The sequence below is a fragment of the Sebastes fasciatus genome, chromosome 20 (genome assembly GCF_043250625.1).
Source record: "Sebastes fasciatus isolate fSebFas1 chromosome 20, fSebFas1.pri, whole genome shotgun sequence".
NCBI classification, from domain to species: domain Eukaryota; kingdom Metazoa; phylum Chordata; class Actinopteri; order Perciformes; family Sebastidae; genus Sebastes; species Sebastes fasciatus.
In genome coordinates, this window is record NC_133814.1 from 24,362,130 (window position 1) to 24,381,606 (window position 19,477).

The 19,477-nt window shown below is 39.8% G+C and overlaps 1 protein-coding gene across 8 annotated transcripts; it reads left to right on the forward strand.

Annotated features, from left to right (window-relative positions):
- Positions 1–1,015: 1,015 nt before the first annotated feature.
- On the forward strand, positions 1,016–15,952 carry osbpl7 (oxysterol binding protein-like 7). 8 transcript variants are annotated; one of them, XM_074619615.1, is made up of 23 exons: positions 1,041–1,119; positions 5,407–5,560; positions 5,993–6,136; positions 6,225–6,278; positions 6,357–6,470; positions 6,549–6,695; positions 6,782–6,899; positions 7,322–7,440; positions 7,534–7,641; positions 7,836–7,859; positions 9,258–9,405; positions 9,573–9,679; positions 9,789–9,957; positions 10,059–10,205; positions 10,291–10,427; positions 10,736–10,873; positions 11,469–11,532; positions 11,649–11,727; positions 13,088–13,232; positions 13,326–13,476; positions 13,657–13,783; positions 13,905–14,027; positions 15,375–15,952. In XM_074619615.1, exons 1-23 carry the CDS (start codon positions 1,094–1,096, stop codon positions 15,481–15,483), a joined length of 2,652 nt encoding a protein of 883 aa, XP_074475716.1. In that variant the 5' UTR covers positions 1,041–1,093; the 3' UTR covers positions 15,484–15,952. The 8 variants fall into 8 exon arrangements, with proteins under 8 accessions (XP_074475715.1, XP_074475714.1, XP_074475716.1 ...); XM_074619616.1 differs by having other exon boundaries at positions 7,534–7,632; XM_074619614.1 differs by having other exon boundaries at positions 1,016–1,223; positions 5,404–5,560; positions 7,322–7,641.
- Positions 15,953–19,477: the final 3,525 nt, after the last annotated feature.

A 19,477-nucleotide genomic window follows, 5' to 3' on the forward strand; every position in this document is an offset into this window, starting at 1 on the left:
AAAATACAAATATAACGCCATATATCAGTTTGTGTAGTCCATACCAAGCTTATAATAGTTTTGAATTTTCAATTATTTTTTATTTTATTTTAGTTTTGACTTTTCTATTTCACTTATTTAGTTTGTTTTCAGAGTGTTTGTTCTGCAAAAGAGGGTCAAATCTGTCTTAAAACACATTTTGATTCAGGTGTAAAGGTGCATGGTGTCACTATATTGACAGATAACTTTTATTTTGATATTTATCACAAAATGATAGGAGCTGCAGACATGTGGCGTCCTTTATAAACTATTGGTATGGTGGTAAATAAAGGGTAAATTATGACCTGCACTGAATGACTGATAAATAATAACCCATATCAACAAATATTTATGTTTTACGCACACTTTCCCTTTAAAATACCACATTTTAAAAGTCCCCTCTAGTATGATAATAAGGCCTTATTTAAGATGAGATTTGTGCATCATTTCAGACCACACAATGGGACATTTTGACCACTTTTTACAGCACATTAATTATATTCTTTAGAAAAATTATGACCCTGAAAAGAAAATTTAATTTGAGCAAACAAAAGTCAATTAGTTTTTATTTTATTTTAGTTTTGACTTTTCAGCAGTAAAGGTGCATGATGTCACTATATTGACATATTAAATAAATTAAAATAATTTACTTTTATTTTGATATGTATCATAAAATGACAGGAGCTGCAGACATGTTTTACACCTTTACAAACTACTACTGACTGATAAATAAGAACCAATATCAACAAATATTTATGTTTTACGCACAGATATAATCCCACACTTTCCCTTTATAATACCACATTTTAAAAGTCCCCTCTTGATAATAAGGCCTTATTTAAGATGCCACCCTTTGCTTTAAAACAGAGTGAACTAGGTGTGTATAGTGGCTAGATTGACCCTCCTCTACATCCCTGTAGACGCTGCGTAATTCCAGCTAATGCGGATAATGTCCAGGACACATTGCGCCTGCCTCCTTGGATTTGGAGCCAGAGAGCTCGTGTCACCCACCGGCAGAGAGGCCACGGCCGGTGAGATTATGTGATCAGAGTTGGTGATTATCTGTGGATGGAACATGTCTCTTTTCAGAGGAAAAAACAGGTGATTTTCTCCTCTAGTTTCTTTAACACCAAATGAGACATTTGTTGGAGTTTATCAGGCGCAGAGGATCTCAACAGATGATGAGAGTAGGGAGTGGATTTCAGGTAAGACTTCTTTCCTAAACATTAGCTCATTCAGAAAGCACAAAATTTGGGTTCAATTCTGATGCAAATTACCGAACCAAACCAGCAGAATATTAGATATTATATGATATATGGCCTACAATAATATATTTTGTGAATGCATCATGTTCATGTTGTTAAAATAGAATAAAATGTTTGGTTGAAATAGTCCAAACTTGTTCTGGGAGTGACATCTTAATGGGCTTTAGATAAGAGCTTGTGTAGCCCTGAGTAGTTCACATATAGGCCCTAAAGAACCTGTGAAATGTGGGAAAGCAGACTGAACATTTTCACTAAAACACATCAGTGTAGCTGCTTCCTGATTGTCAGTACTGTGCCAGACAGTTTGGGTTCAATTCTGATGCAAATTACCGAACCAACCCAGCAGAATATTAGATATTATATGTGACATGACCTACGATAATCTCTGTTTTGAATGCATCATGTTCATGTTGTTAAAATAGAATTTGTGCTGGGACAGTGTCATCTTAATGGGCTTTAGATAAGAGCTTGTGGAGTCCTGAATAGTCCACATGGGCCCTACAAGACCTGTGAAATCAGACTGAACATTTTCACTAAAACACATCAGTGTAGCTGCTTCCTGATTGTGCTTTGTCAGTGAATACTCTGTCAAAGTGTAGCAGACATCCTCTCCTATCTCCTTTAACAATCACACACTTTTACAGCTGTAGGAAGACAATAATCTTCCCTCTAAATAGACATAAATTATTTTCTCACCTCTGATTTTTTGAGTCCTTGTAGTGTGATTTAATCCTCACTTAGACTCTTTAAAATGTCTGTACTGCAAATGGAGTAAGGTTGAGAAATTTCCACACTCATTCATAAATATTTTGTCCTCAACTGATCTTTTATTGGCTGCAGCTTTTATTCCAAAACAAAAGTGAGATTATAGCTGTCATAATCTCTGCATCTTAACCCCATCCACTGGCACAATGCAGTTTGATGGCTGTTGCCAAAAATGCATCCATCACCTCGGTCGACTTGTTCTGTTGGCTCCCGTTTCCTTATAATGAGCTCATATCTGCTTTCTTCTAGTCAAACATGAGGAAACGTAAAATTCTGACCAAAGAATTGTCTATTTTGATTGTTTTTTGAACAGACCTTTAAATGCTTTATTGCATCTTAAAAGTTCAAATTATTTGGAGTGGGATTGATCTACATTTCCTAAAAGTGCACGACCTCAACTGCATCTAACTATGATAATTATACTTCAAATAATAGATGTGGAAACTGTGACATAACATTTGTCGCCATCAAATGAGATCAAAACAAAGTTTGTAGAATACTCTTTGTGTTGCTTCCTGAGTAAGTGAGCTCAGAAACCTGCAAATCCTTTCATCCTGTTTCCACCACATGCTGTCTTCACTGAGGTCAGTTTCTCATCCTCTCCTGCCCTTTTACATAACAGCAGACCGGGCTGCTTCTGCACAGTTTCAGAGGGACGTCAGTTTGGACGTAACGCCCCATCCATGTTGGATCCATTGAGATGATGGCCTATATTCTATTCTCACTGTGCTAAAGTCATCACAGTGATTATTTTCTGTTGTTACAAATACAGACTGTCTGAACTTTCCTCTTGTGAATAACAAACTAAAAGCAAGTTAAATGCACACCGAAAATGCTGCAAATTAAAGTTTCTGCATGCAGACAAACTTGGTCACTGTCTCACAAACAAGCTTTTATGGAGGCATCAGGTTTTCATTTTTAAAAAGAAACCTTTGACATCTAACTACTTGAATTGCAATGCATATTTTCTGTTTTTATGTCCGTAAACTTGTTTTTTAAAAGTGAATATTGTTATTATTAAGGCCGTCCTCGAGCAAAGAAACTCTGTCGACTAACACTCATGATTTTGTCGACTAATTGATTAATTGATTTAATCGACAGAGATGTAAAACTGATTTTCTCCACAAAGAATCACACAAAAGCACCTCTTTAAATCTGGTGTTTACCAGAGATGTGCTCGTGAGTTTCTTAGAAATAAGTCATTCAGTATGAAAAAGCATAAAAAAACAACTAATCGACTAAAGAAATCTTAATCAACAACAGATTAATCGACCAAGAGGGGACAGCCCTAGCTATTATCATTTGAGATTCACCTAAACGGGTACTTTAAAGGTGTTTTGATAACAATCCAACGGACAAGGTTACATTTCTATAACTGTGATTGTGGTCAGTTTCCTTTCCACTTGTCCTGTTGCGTCGGTGCTCTCTGCCTCGTGTTCCTCAAAGTCCCAGAGGCTAAAAACATCTCCTGAAAAACCAATTAAGCAGAGGTTAGTAATCCTCTCCTCGCAGGCGGTGTTGGCCGTGGAGTCACATACTGTTCAGTAGCTGTTACACCAGCTTGTGCAAAACCTTGCAGTATTTTAATTTTAATTTTATTTGGACATACAGAAGACTTCATAAAATCCAGATAATGAAAAAATAAGAAATGTGACAGGAGGTCAAGAAGCTACAGGCTTCTACTACGAACCTCCCCTCAACATGAGGAGAAAAACAAACAATAACAAAAAAGGAAAAACTAAGCTAACATTATTTAGAAAAATACAACACATAATAAATGACAACAAATAGCACAAAATAAGCAGAAAAACTAACCAATCAGTAGAAAACAATCCAATAAAAACAAATAAACACATGAAAAACGAATATATATATATATAGTATATGTATAATAGAGAGAATATAGCATATTGTTTTATGCTAAATGCAGTACCTGTGAGGGTTTCTGGACAATATTTGTCATTGTTTTGTGTTGATAATTCATTTCCAATAATAAATATAAAATAAATAAAATAAATAAAATAAATAAAATAAATAAAATAAATAAAATAAATAAAATAAATAAAATAAATAAAAAATGCATACATTTGCAAAAGCAGTATATTTGTCCACTCCCATTTTGATAAGAGTATTAAATACTTGACAAATCTCCCTTTAAGGTACATTTTGAATAGATAAAAAATGTGTGATTAATCACAATTAACTATGGAAAATCGTGCGACTAATCGCAATTAAATATTATATATCGATTGACAACCCTAATATATATGTACAGTACACACACACACACACACACACACACACACACACACACACGTATATATATATATATATATATATATATATATATATATATATGAGAGCCTATAAGAGCTTAAACCACTGAATTTATCAACATTATAACAGGAAAAAGAATGATAATGACATCTCAAATATTTCCAAATTGTCCTTTCAACAATGTTGAACTATTTCTCTTTGGCCTCCAGGAATCAAAATAACTGAAAGACCAATATGTTGCATGTAAATAATATGTTCTCAAAGATGTCCATTATAACCATCAAAAACACAGTATGTGTACTGCAGGTTATTGTGTTAGATTGGAGCATGTTATTGGGTGTTCCTGTGTTATTTTAACCGCCCCACCCATGTTCAAAAACTCAAGATTAACAGATTATTCTGTGACACGTTAACCACAAGAATGACTCCACATTTCATGTTCCTGTTTTTACCTCTAGTGTATTATAAAGGAACATCACGGCAACTGAAACTCATTTTCTCTCTGTGTGTTACTTTTATAACAGAGACGTTAAAGCTTCAGTTGCTTATGTATAATAATCTGGAAACAATCTTCAATTAAGCTGTATTCATTTTGAAATATACCGTTTAAAATGTCAAATATTCTTCACATCAATTGTCTGAATTCGTGAAGTGTATTTAGTTTTCTGTTGGGTGAAGTGACTTTAAGATCCAGAGTGATCTAGATGAGGATCCAGGATGGACGACGTGTATCCGGGTAGCTCTGTTAGGTAACTGGATTAAACCGAGTCCATCTCGTCTCCTGCTCTGTTGAGCCTGTTTAACACTTTCAATTTGGTTTCTTGCTCGTCCTCAAGGGTCATTATCCAGCTCTACATAAAGACATTATAATTATTAATAAATGTATGTTAATAAAAGTATTTATTTTTAGTAAATTGAAATGAATAAATGCATAATTTTAAATGTAATTATGAGATAATCCTGCTGCTTTACCTCAGAAATCTTAACATTTCTCTTTCCATCTTTGAAAGCTACTCTGATGTGTGTAATACAGACTGGAGACGGGATATTAATATTAATAATCTAATCTCTCAACAAGCAGCCGATCACAGCGGGGAGGGGGGTCTGAGGTCTCTGAGATGGATTCAGCTTCACTCAACCGCAGCCACTCGCTGGCGAGCGGCCTGGAGAAGTCCTCGCCAACGTGGAAGCCGTCCCACTCTCGGAGCAGCAGCACTCTGTCATCCTCCAGACAGGTATGTCACAGTTCACCTGAACAAAGGGGATTATGGGTATTATGTATGTACATTGTTGTTCTTCTTAATGAGGGAAGTCTTTGCTTTGTGTCAGTTAAGATTTCCTCAGAACAACGTCTGACTTTTGTTTTAGATTGTTCTGTTTTCATTATGAATTATAGTCGTTATTTTACCTGAAAACACTGAGATTAGTGGAACTAAAGCATACTGAATTGAATTGAGAGGGGTGTGACATGCAACGAAGGTCCCAAGGCCGGAATTAAACCCGGGACGTTGCGGTTATATGGCATGCATTATAACCACTCGTCTACCACGGCATTAACACCAGAATATTTCAAGGTTTTTGTCATCATAGTATGTATAATGGAGAAAAAAATGGGACTTCACTGTTGGGTTTACTGTTGTTTTTGTTCCCATTAATGCTGTCCATAGATTATCAAAGACTGGGAAGTGATCGACGACCTTCAGGGAGAAATCAACGCAGGAGGTGACAATCCTCCCGATATGACCACTCCGGGTATCTGTGAAGGATATCTGCTCAAGAGGAGGAAGTGGCCGCTGAAAGGTTGGCACAAGGTGAGAGATCCGTCCGTCATCTTGTGTGTCAACATGTTGACTTTATGAATAAAGTTTTTAAAAACTTGATGTTTGATTTCTTTTCCAGCGATACTTTGTGTTGGAAGTAGGGAACCTGCGTTACTCCAAAAGTCAACAAGACGTAAGTTAAAACATTATAACAGGATTTCTCACCTTCTAGATTTTAAAACACTTAAAACGTACCGTTTTTCCACTGAAGGTTTCCAGAGGACGAGTCCAGGGCTGTTTAGATGTTGGCCTCGCAGTCATGTCCATAAACAAGAAGTCAAATCGGATTGACCTGGACGCAGGGGACATTCTCTATCACATGAAGGTAAATCTTTCAAACAAACAAATAGTGTTCATTCACATTATAAAGTCATATATATATAACCTTTCTTGTCTCTCCTAGGCAAAGAGTCATGAACTCTTCTACATTTGGGTGACCAAGCTACAAGCTCACCGCGTGTACAAGAAGAATGAGGCGGCTCACAGCGGCTTCCTCCACACTTTGTTCCCTGGCACCGCGGCCGGACAACCTCAGAGAAATGGAGATTTGGTGACTATTAAATGAGCAATACAATCAAACGTAACTCAACAATCTTCACAACTCAGATTAACTTCTCTCTATATTTACGTTACCAGAGCTCTTCAGGCTCAGCTGGAGCTCCAGCAGGAGTGCTGCCCTCCGCTAACATCGCTGTGAACAGCAAAGTGTCGGCATGGCTGCAGCAAAGTCACAACCAGGACACCTGTGTTCAAGGTATGTGTCTTATATTATCAGCCAACTCTCACCAAACCATTTCGCAATAACAACGCCTTTGTTGCTCTTGGCATCTCATGTGTACACCATGTAGTCTGTACTGACTGCAATATAAACGCATCTGTGTAAATATGCTACGCTCAGAGCTAGTGACGTAGAATAAAAAGGGAGAAAGACTGTGCGGGAGTGGAGGTGGATGGGTCCAACAAACACAGGACTTTCAACCAGGAGACCGGTGTTAGTGTCCCAAAGAGTGGTTGAGTTATTTTTAAGTTACGTTAGTGACGTTTGTCACGTGTTCACGTACACATTTTACTTCGTTACGTACTTCCTTTTTCACCGTAAAATGTGATCATGACCACACAAATCTTATCTGATTTATTACACAGAAACTCTAAATACATATATGTGTTTTCTTCCAGAGCTGAACCGTTGCCATTTGGACCTTTCGGAGCTGAACCGCCTAATCCAGAAGCTGCAGCTGCTGGAGGCGGGCCAGACTGTCACTAACGGAGACCTGAAGCGCATCATCAGCATACAGGTAGAGACGGCTGTTCAGTCTGGAGCAGCTCCTCTCTGGGCAGCAGAACCACATGAAAATATACTTATTATTAATGATGATATTCTGATCCAGAATCTGTCACTTGAGAAGCCTGAGAAGCCGAAGAAGCCGAGGTCAGCGAAGATGTGGGGCCACTCTCGCACGCTATCCAGAGTGGAGGCGCTGGGAATGGTAAGAATGGTCCGTAACTTACTCTCTGTTAGTGTTTAGACCGTAACATATTACAAAATATTCAACATCAGTCAATACCAGTGTTTTAATTTGAAATAAATTAAATCCTAAATGAAGTCTTATAAATGGTAATTTTCTATAAGAACATTCTGGGTTCAAGTATTTGACATCCCATCCCTCCTGTAACATTTTCTAATCCAAAGCCTATTCGTGGGATTACTAAATCGGTGAGTTACTAAAAGGCAGAGACTTGATTCATGAAAACTATTCAATGTTCTCCATTAACACACTGTTGCTTCCTGAAAATGAGTTTTAACTGTGTAAATAATGATATGAAAGAACGTGTTTCTTTCATATTAAAGTTACTACAAGGAACTTTTAACTGGTTATGAACGGTGCAATGCATTCTGGTAGCGTGACGGCGCGATTCGAGAGACGGGGCGTCATATTGGCCGCTCCTCATTTGCATAAAGTTGAGGTCTAGACTACTTTATGCAAATCAGGGGCGTCCGAAGCGACTCACTGCCTCTGGAAACTCCCGAACAACTTTAAAACTAAACGTTGTCGATCCAAAATAAAATGGATGGCTTATTTCTTGCAGAAGAGGGAAAACGTTCGTCCAGTCAGGTGCCGAGTGTGTTGTGTCTAGTCAAGCGATCCCTCGCGATAAAAAACTCCCCTGTGGACACGTACCGTGAGACCGTGCTGCAGTAAAATGAGAGCTCTTCTAAAAGGACTCCGGTGCTCGGAAACATTACCGCTTTTGTCCACAGGGACCGACAAAATCAACACTAAATGAAAGTTCCTCGTAGTAACTTTAAATGTTAAATATGTTTTGTTTTAACTACACTGATTAATGTGTCTCTGTGTGCTCCAGCGTGGTGTATTCGTAGTAGACATAAACACATTTTATATACTAGAGTATCTTGTGAACAGAGCATAGCAATGACCAGAGTGCTGTTGGTTGTCTGTCCTGCCAGCTAGTTGGAGTATTGCAGCTCTGACGGTTTCTTTCTTACCAAAGAAACAGACAACCTGCAGGGCTGTGGTACTAGGGGTCCAGGTTTCCTAAGTGTAAAGAAGTCCCTGATTAGATGACTACTATCACAGTGATGTATCTTTACAGTACAGCACTGGTTTTTGGAAAGCACAGGTGTAACTAATTAACATTAATTATCACTCCGTTCCATCTTGGTCAGTTCAATTTAACAGATTTTTACCAAGACAATCATCACACAATAACACTAAAATGATTAAAACTGTACCGGGGATCCAACAGGCCTCGACGCATTTTAATTGTACACATGAATTAATTACACCTGGGTTTCACAAATCATATTTTTAATGTGAAATTGAAGTCAGTGCACGTTTGGTATAATTTCCTGTCAACACAAAATTGATAAATTGACAAAAAATGCTTTGCATTAAAGCAAGAGTTTTAACATTTTGGGAAATATGCTCATTTATTGTTGAGAATTAGATGAGAAAATTGACACCACTCTCGGTTTTATGGGGGGTTTATATTCTGGAGTATTTCTCAGCTGAACAAGAAGACTCCAGGAAGTTAATACACGCAAATTGGTAGATAACAAGTTAAATCATCTTCCATCTTCCTCTGTTCCTAGCTGTCCTCCAGTCACCTGGGCAGCTCGGCTCACGGAGCATCCGTCCCCTCTATCCCCGACTACGTCTACTCCCAGCTGTCCCCTCCTACTGCCACATCGCCCGAGGGCAAGAAAATCCAGCAGGACATCTGCGCCATGTCGCTACGAGGTCAGGAAAACAGACACATGCATGTATACACTCAGGTTCATACAAGGTAGTATTGTAGCTCAAGATCAGAGAGTCCACAGAGATGATTATGCAAGAGGGGAAATATTATAAACATCCAGATAAATTTGAAATGAATATGCATCCTGAAACTTCTGATTCTTCCTCAGTGTTAACTTCTCTGAAGACAGTGCATGAAACTCTGTCCCAGGAGAGGCAGAAGCTGCAGGAAGTCTGGGAGACTAACAACATCCACCAGTCGAACACATTAGCTGAGGTAAGCTTCATGCTGCACCTGTTGTCTGGATCCTCTGGCTCATTATTCCCTTGTGGGTTTTAATGACTGTTTTTTCCCTTGTTCCTCTTCCCTCTTCCTCCGTCGACAGCCTGCAGCAGGGAGGCATCCGTCCCGAGGGCCTTCCTCAGCAGCAGATTCGGCGGCGGAGTATTTTGACGCCAGCGATGACATCCTTTGTGGTAGTTCTTCTGAGTTGTCTGATGAGTCAGGACTCAGTGATGGGAGCACCAGCAACTCTGAGCCAGAGGAAGGACATGGTGGGTACATGCACAGGAGTAACTTCAACTATGCAATAGACATAGAGGCACAAAATGTCAGTGAAATATGTCATTTTAATTTCCTTTCTCCAACATTACAGCATCAGCCACCCGGAAGTACCGTGCTAGCATCTCCAGAACTCCTGACAGCGTTGTTCCCAAGAGCAACGGCCGGCGAACCACACTGCCGGCTCACTGTCCTGACAACAGCCACGTGGGCCTCATGGCTATCCTCTACAATAACATAGGCAAGTCACACCACTCTGCAGTTACATGCACATTATTTTCTGACACATAGCAGTTTTTCTTATCTGCTGTGTTTTTTTCTCTCAGGTAAAGACTTGGCTCGAGTGTCCATGCCTGCTCCTCTCAATGAGCCCGTCAACCTGCTGCAGAGGCTGTGTGAAGAGCTGGAGTACAGCGAGCTGCTGGATACGGCCAACAACACACAGGACCCCTACCAGAGGATGGTAAGACTAGTCAGACAGTAACATGGTAATACCCTTATAAATCTGCACCTGCTTAGATTGTGTTCTTCATATATAGAAGTAGACATAGTCACCGTGACGTCACCCATTGATTTGTGGACTTAAATAATATTTAAAAATGCTGGACCTGGGTGGAGCAAACTGAGCGACAACATCTTCCAATGGAAGCAAAGTGGGCATAGAAAAATAGATTAGGAACAGCTAGAGTCCCTTTTGTTTTCCACACACCAATCTATTAACGATGAAATAAAGATTAGACAAAATGCTCCATGTCATTTTATCTCTTACAGGTTTACATTGCTGCCTTCGCTATCTCTGGTTACTCCACGGCGACCTTCAGGAGCCGCTACAAGCCCTTTAACCCGGTGCTGGGGGAGACCTACGAGTGTGTCAGAGAGGACCGCGGCTTCCGTCTCATCAGTGAGCAGGTAGCTCACAAACACCACATTTATTACACGATACTTTATTCAGGGATATCTCCAAGAGCTCTGAGTGGCTCCTGCAGGGGACCAGAGATAAGACTGGGGAAAGACAATGAGGGATTTAGCCCCCCATAATCCCCTCCTGGTGAATTAAGATGGCTCACCCATTTGTGTAATTGAGCAGCTCGGCCACACAGAGCTGCACGAGTCAACACTCAGTGATTTATTGTTTTAATGAAATCACGGCAACTGATCGAGTTATCAAAATGAATGTTATTTTGAAGTGATAGCAATTAAGTGAAATGTAATTAAATCCCAGTCCTCGACAAAGCAATTAATCTCTTGAGCAGTATCTTAGCGATGCAGCTCCTCAGGAAACATCTGATTTCTGGTCGGCACGTTGATATTTATTCACTTATTACTGTGCGTTTCTTTCATGTTTGCAGCAGATTGAAGATGCATTATAGAATACATCTCAAAGCAGCTTTCAGTCTCTTCAGCACTTCTTCTTCCACGCTCATAAAGACTGGAAGTATCTGTTTTATAATTCTGACTGAATGAGACAGAAGATCTGAAAGCTGAGGTTCTTGTTTTCTATCAGGTCTGCCATCATCCCCCCATCTCTGCCTGCCATGCACACTCAGACAACTTCTCCTTTTGGCAAGGTGAGACTCTTCTTTAATCGTGTTCTTTAGTTAGTGGTGTTACATATATTTTGGTCCTTTGGAAATGCATTTTGAGAAGCTGATCAGCTGACTTATTTATTTATATTCCTGAACAGACCAGCGATGGAAAAATAAATTCTGGGGGAAGTCGCTGGAGATTGTGCCAACAGGAATGGTGAACGTCACTCTTCCAAGGTAAACAGTCACAACACACTAGCCGTTACATGTGAGTGAACGTCATACTTTATGTGAAGAGATGAAGGTTAAATCAGATCATTGAGACTTTTTCATGAATATTATTGTTTTAAAATAATACAGGACAAACCTTAAAACATCACAACGTCTATATTTTGCTCATGTTGGCTTCCAGACTCACAACATTTAACCGTGTATACATAATGATGTGATGTAATAACTGATGCACAATGAAGGCTTTCATTTTTATACTGAAATACGTAGAAGTAAATTCCCCCAAATGTGTGTTAATATTAGAAGAATTAACTGAATTCTGCCTTGAATCTATGATTATCTTTGATTTTTGTTGAAATTTTTGCCTTTATTTAACAATTGACAGTATAGAGAGACAGAAAACACGGGGGAGAGAGAGAAAAAGAGGGGTATGACATGCAACAAATGACCCTGGCTTGAATGTAACAAGGGACATTTTATGGTATTACCATAAAACCATTACCATTATGCTATGTTCATACTACAAGTGACAAAAGCAACAAAACGGCCAAGCGTGGCCAACTACATTATCGCTGAGTCACCGTTGAAGTGTTGCTCAAGCACTGGTTGACGCAGATATGTCGTTAAAAAGCACTGGGAACTGGCATTGTATGGAACAGGGTGAAAAAAAACATGATTGGTTGACGCTTCACCGTGTCATTGGAGCGCTGAATGTTTATACCAGCACAAAGCGTTATGCCCGTCATGCAGCAACAAGTGTCAGGCATCAGTTGATAATGACTTGTGACTTGTAGCTTGTAGTGTGAACACAGCATTAGGTTACCGGGCGTCCAACTAATGATCATTTTCATTGTGGATTTGTTTGTCTATTGCTTTTTTGCCCTAAAAATATCAGAAAATTATGAAAAATGTCCGTCGTAATTTCCAAAAAGTCAATGTGACGTCTTCAGATTGCTCATTTTGTCCAACAAACAGTCCAAAACCCAAAGATAATTAGTAGGATTTAGCCGAATACTAAAATGTGTCAATGTCCGTACTCGTGATGAAGGAAAATCCTCTTTGGGTACTAGCTGTATCGGCCAGCCACTCACACAGACACAATCTCACCACCGTCACAGCCAGCCACTCTTTCCACAGGGATTAACAGCTCGCAGCTCTCACTTAAAATAACTTCAGGTTTAAGCCCCGCCCATTCTGAGTGTGGAAACGGATACAGATCATTAAGTTGGTTGAACAGATACAGATGCATCCCTAATATTCAGTTTACAATAGAATAAAACAGAGAAAAACAACAATCTTTCACATTTGACAAACTTATTTTGGCATTTTTGCTTGATAAATTGCTGAATTTTCTGTTTTTGTCCAGGTTTGGAGACCACTATGAGTGGAACAAAGTAGTGACCTGCATCCACAACGTCCTCAGTCAGCAACGCTATCTGGAGCATTACGGAGAGGTCACCATCCGCAACCTCAAAAGCAACGTCTGCACCTGCAAGATCACCTTCGTCAAGGTGAACGAAGCGACTTCCCTTTCCTCTTTATTATGTGTTTGGTTCCACAGCATATCTCAGGGTTTTAACAAACACGTGTTTATTTTGTTGTAGTCTCGTTATTGGGGTTCAGACATGAACAGGAATGAGGTGCAGGGCACGGTGATGGACCAGAGTGGGAGCGTCATTCACCGGTTCGGAGGTCTGTGGCATGAAGGCATCTTCTGCGACACTCTGCCAACTCCGAAGTGTGTCTGGAAGCCAAGTGAGTCTTAAGACGTGTTCACCGACGTGTTTGTCCTTGAGCTTTTTCATGTGTCGGTCGAGGCTTTAAAATGACGTGAAATGATCAAGCGCTCCCCGTTGCCAAAACTGCTAATCAGCGTTAAATCCAGGCGTCACGTTTGTGCAGCAGCTCACCTGAGAGGCTTCTGTCACCCCACAGATCCCCAGCCAAAGGATTACCTGCTGTACTATGGCTTCTCCGACTTCGCCATGGAGCTGAATGAACTCACCCCGGACCTGGAGCCTCTCCTGCCTCCTTCAGACAGCCGCCTGCGCCCAGACCAGAGGTGAGCTGAGCTGGAGACGCTGGTGCAAAGAAATATGCATAGGCTATGATAAAGTGACTGTACATGTAATTTACTGGATTTAGTGTTACGTTACTCTTTAAATTCTTCCTCTTTTTAATAGGATGCTGGAGGAGGGAGAGATGGATGAAGCCGACAGAAAGAAAGATGACATAGAGGAGTTTCAGAGGGAGCGGAGAAAAGAGCTCGCCAAAAGAGGGCAAGAACATGTTCCACGTTTTTTCAAGTAAGTTCATGTCTGTTATAATCTTAGTTCCTACCACAGACCGGATATAAAGATGGACGATGCGTCTTCACTTCCTCCCACTGTACAAAAGTGAAGCCTAAATATCCCGGATATGGCAGCTGCGGTATCGAGGTCTCGCCCACACACCCGCCCGAGCCAATCACGAGCCGAGCACGGCTGCAGCTTGTTAGCGTGAGCCACCTAGCTGCTGTGTTAGCACCACAGTAGCTGTTAATAACTACATTCATGATCAAATTGACACTTTAACGTTCCATAACCGTCTATTACAAAGACGATTATGGAAAGTAAAGGTTACATCTACTCTCTCGTACAGCTGTCAATTACAGCTGTCAATCATGACGTCACATCATGACGTCAGGTTGTTAATCGGAGCCTGGGCTTTAACTCTGTGGGCTGAAATTGTATTTCATGATGACATGGTATGGAGTACAAACAAAATATACAATTATGGCTGCAATTTCTGTTATTGATTATTAATCGTTTGGTCTATAAATGATTAGAAAAACAGTGAAAAATGCCCATCACAGTATCCTAGAGCTCGAGGTGACTTCATGCAGTGTCTTGTTTTGTCCAACCAAAAGTCCAACACCCAACAATGTTGAATTTACTATAATATAAGACCAAGAGAAGTTGCAAATTATCACAATTTAGACCCTGGAAATATCAATGTTGCATTTATGCTTGAAAAAAAATCATCGATCAATAAACAGTAGTTTGGCGTTCACATACATGTGTAAAAAACTAAATCAATATGGCCTGCGCTCTCACAATAGTCTACAGATGTTGGTCCCCAAGATTAGAACGGAGCTAGGCAAAAAAGCTTTTAAATACGCTGCTCCTTCTTCCTGGAATAATGTACAGAAGGACCTGACATTATCAGAGCTGATGCTACTGTACAGGGGAATTTAAGTCCATTTTAAAGGATAGAGAAAATAGCACTCTTGGTCAATATGATTGCTCTTAAATGTTTCACTGAAATTGTTTTAAAATTGACCCGTTAAATGCATAATAACTGTTTTTTTTATTGCATATCAACTGGATATTGTGCTCATTCACTTGTATTGTGTAACAGTTGTATTTGTCTCTTGGTATTCTTTGTGTCTTGGCCAGGTCACTCTTGAAAAATAGATTTTAATATAATATTAATAATATAATAGCAAGTTTCTTCTTTGCTCCAAATTGTTGATTTCTTTGTGATACCATAGTTTTAAAGCAACAGCTGTACAAATGTTCTGTTGTCAGGTTTTCTCACGATGTTCCTGTGTAAATACATGAATCGTAGCGACATCAAAGTTTGTAAATAATGATTTTCTTCTTCTTCTTCAGGAAAGCCAAAGACTCCTGTGGACGGGACGTGTGGTTGACTAACGAGACGTACTGGAAGCTCAGAGACAATCCAGGTTTTGCTAACATTGAGAACATAACTGTGTGGTGATGAGACGACACTGACAATCAACACCAGACACAAGAGAGAGACAGATTGATAAGTATCCGTGGTGGATATTTTGACAGCATGTATGAACCGCTCTGACTAACGTGCAGAGTGGAGATGGTGCTGCTGGTCTCTTCTTGTTCCTTCTGTGCTCCCATGACTGGTTCATGGGAACGCTCGGCACCTGGTCGTCCCATCAGACCATCCAGCACCGGTGAAGAACTTTCTCATCACGATCAATTTTCTAATGCATTTAAAAGAGAAATTTTAGATTACTTTAATCAACATGTTTATATTTTTGAGGATTTCACAGTTTTCTGCAGAAAAGAGTGAATGTGTGACGCACACTCTGCAGACTTTGAAATGAAAATTGCGTTTCTCTATCAGGTTAGTAAGAGGCCTATTACATTAGAGTGTTAAATGTAAAAACATTCAATCAAATCATGTCCTCTTCCTATGATGAGTACAACTGTTTGGCAAAAGCGGGCAACAGCCGCAAGGGGTCCTATTGGTTTGTGGTAATTTGATTTATTGCACATTTGTTTGGGAATATGCAAAATTACACAGCTACAGTATATTTACTACTTATCTAGTACTGACGTAATGCATATGAAGTACTCCAACTTGGTATCTGTGACTTTCACATTACTGAGAACTGAGTATGAAGATGATTATCACCTACTTAAAAGAGGTAATGATAAACTTTAAGACAGTATCTGTCTAAATACTTTGATCATTGCTAACATCGATCAGAAAGTGGTGCGACGTCTATTTGATTTTTTGTAATTTATTATTTAAAAAAAAGCAATAACCAACATATACATATTTAAAAGAAGATATTAAACTGTATTTTTATGTCATTTATAGTGAATATCCAGCTGGTTGGAAACATGTACATACTGTATTTATACAGTACATTAAACTGTCGACATCACTACTGGTTTCTGTGGTATCAATTAATTTATTATAACTGCACTTGAATGTGTAGTTGATTAAAAATGATATTACAGCACAAATTAATTCTTGATAATTTTTTTTATTAAATTATATGCAGCTTTTCTTTTTGGGATAAAAAGTTCTACCTACATTAAATAATCATCAAAACAGAGATTTGTCATGTGTAAGCTTTAATTTCATGAATAAAAAAACAACAATACAATACACAATTATGCCACTTTGTTTTTTAATAAATAAAATTTTTTCCCCATTCAGAAATGTTCATGTCTTATTTTGCAATTTATAAGCTCTTATTGAAAGAGTCGAAGGAGGATTTGCTCCCTCGACATAAACAGTGCACATGGATCACACACACAAAAAAAAAATAACATGCTTGAGCTTGTCTGGTCTCCCTTCTTCACTCCTCTATTCCTTTATTATACAGTAAAATCTCTGGAAATACAGTTCCCACACAGTCTTATTCTCTTACTGAGGGGAAATGTGTGTTCAAGGGAAACACAGACTCATGGGAAACGGAGGTATTAAAGGTTAAAGGATCAGGGATTGACTGATTGTAATAGCTGAGATATCCAGCAGGGGGCGTTCCTGAGGCGTCTGAAAAGCATTTCTTCTGCTGTGAGATCTTGCACCCGTAGGTGCAGGAGTGAACCACGTACAAACAAACCACAGCACATTAAAAATAAATAACTGACATCGTCCACAGGCCAGTGATCACATTAAACTTAGCTCTCATTGTTGTTTTTTTGCAATGCCGTCTTTTAAATTCTAATTTACTTTCTATATTAATTGCACTTGAAACAAGAATTGTCCATCGTATCATCATTTCCTCTGACGGATGTCAACATAAACATTAATTAGTAAATTTTTTGGAAATGTTACAACATCATACAATATATCCATTCTGTTTTCAGCATAAAATTAATACTTCATTGCCATTTTTGTTATTTAAATGTTCAGGTAAAGGACTGAGCTGTCACACAGTTTGTCCTTTTTTGCACCAACATCATTGTTAAGACCATTTTGCCAAGTGAAACAATGTCAGGAGTCCAATCCCCCAACACAACCTTTAATTATTCAACAGACAGCAAAACAAAAGCTGGAAAGTTGTCTAATTATTTGGATTTTTTTCTCATTTTTTCCAATTCAGTTAACGGTTTCTGTTTTAATTTCCCAACATGAAACGTCCTCTAAAGGTCCTCTCCCCACTGCCTCCACGCTGACTTCTTAATTAGCCTTTTTGCTGGCCTAGTCTCGTCAAATTTAAATATACTGAGTCTAAAAACACTCCAACCAGTAAAACACCCACTGGTCCCTAAAACCCCCCAAATTCTGTGAAGAAGTCCAGACAACGTGACCTCAGTGACCTCATATGAGATGTTTGGTTGCGGCAAGTTGATATGTGCTTTGATCACTTTAAAATAGTTGTGGGAAATATGCTTATATTCACTTTTTTGCTGAGAGTTAGATGAAAAGTTTTCTGTTTGTACAATAAAATGGGAAATAAAGCAAGGAGATGTTAGCTTAGCTTAGCACAAAGACTGTAAACAGAGGGAAACAGCTAGCCTGGCTCTGTCCAAAGCACCTCTAAACTCACACTTTAACACTTTATAACTTCTTTGTTTAATCTGTACAGTGTAAAAATTACAATTTGTGCTTTCATGACAGCTTATGTGTATTTCTTGATGAGCTATGGCTGATTTTAGGCATTTCAATTTCATCTCCTCCCTCAGAAAAGACTAAAGTAACCCTGCTCTGCAGCGAGCGAGTGCCTGTCTGTCGCCTCCAGTGTTGTCTGAGGCCATTAGCACACCTGGTGAGGAATGAGAAGCAGATCTCTGATCAGCGCCGACTGTTGGCCTCACTCTTCATTTCTGTCACCGAGGCCGGGAGCCGGGACTCTTGTCAGCCCGGTGTCACGACATGATAGGCCCGAAGACCAGGGGGGAAATTCAGAGTGTCTGTCTGGTCACTTTGTGCTTCCTGTTTATGGTGGCGGTCTGAGGGTGACAGTGCCTCGTCTGTTTACCTGTACAGGTGCATGTAGTTGTTGTGATTGACCCACTTTTTTACAGCACTGTTGCTCCGCTGCTACTGTGCGTGTTCGGGAAAACCTGCAGCACCAAGAATATTAAGATGTTGAGCTGAAGTGATGGCGGGAAATTGACTGTAGTCTAATCTGAATACTGCGATGTGTTCATGTCCAGTGGGTGCAGTCCGTTTGTGTGTGTGCTATTAAGCTGTCACACTTCCCTCTGCCAATACTGTTTTCCAGTTACGTCGTTATCGATGCTGGTATTGAACGTGGGTTTTGTGTGTGTGTGTGTGTGGTGACAGGAGCGTTTTCACATCCACTGACTGACTGGCTTTGTTATAATGGGGCCTTTTTTCACTCTATCGGAGCGTCCAGCCAGCCCGTTCTCATTCCCAGCGCGTCAAATACCGACGTTTTGTGACTTCCCTTGGCGTGTGATACCGACGCACTTTAGCATCTGTATGTGATGCACCACGTTTTCAAGTAACTCCAATATGAGCCCATCGGCGTCAATATTAAACGCTCAGAGAAAGTGGTGGGGAAGTGGGGTGGACGGGTCCAACAAACACAGGGCTTTCATCCAGGATGGCGCTGTTCGTATACTGCTGTTCATATCCCGTGTGAAACCAACAACGTGTTGTCTTTGTGGTCACAACGATAAGTTTCACTTTCACTTCACCACCGTAGTTAAGTTTCACTTCCTCTTTACAAACGTAGTAATTTTATGCCAAACCATGATGTTTTTTTTCTCCTAAACTTAACTAAGTGGCCCGCCGCCGCTTGTATGCAGCTCAGCCTTACAGATAGGGTGAGGAGCTCGGACACCCGGAGGGAGCTCGGAGTAGAGCCGCTGCTCCTTTGTGTCGAAAGAGGCCTGCTGAGGTGGTCCGTGCGTCTGATCAGGATGCCTCCTGGACGCTTGGAGAGATTATATATCTCGTCTGGCCTGAGAACGCATCGGGGGGAAGAGCTGGAAAACGTTGCTGGGGAGAGGGACGTCTGTAATTC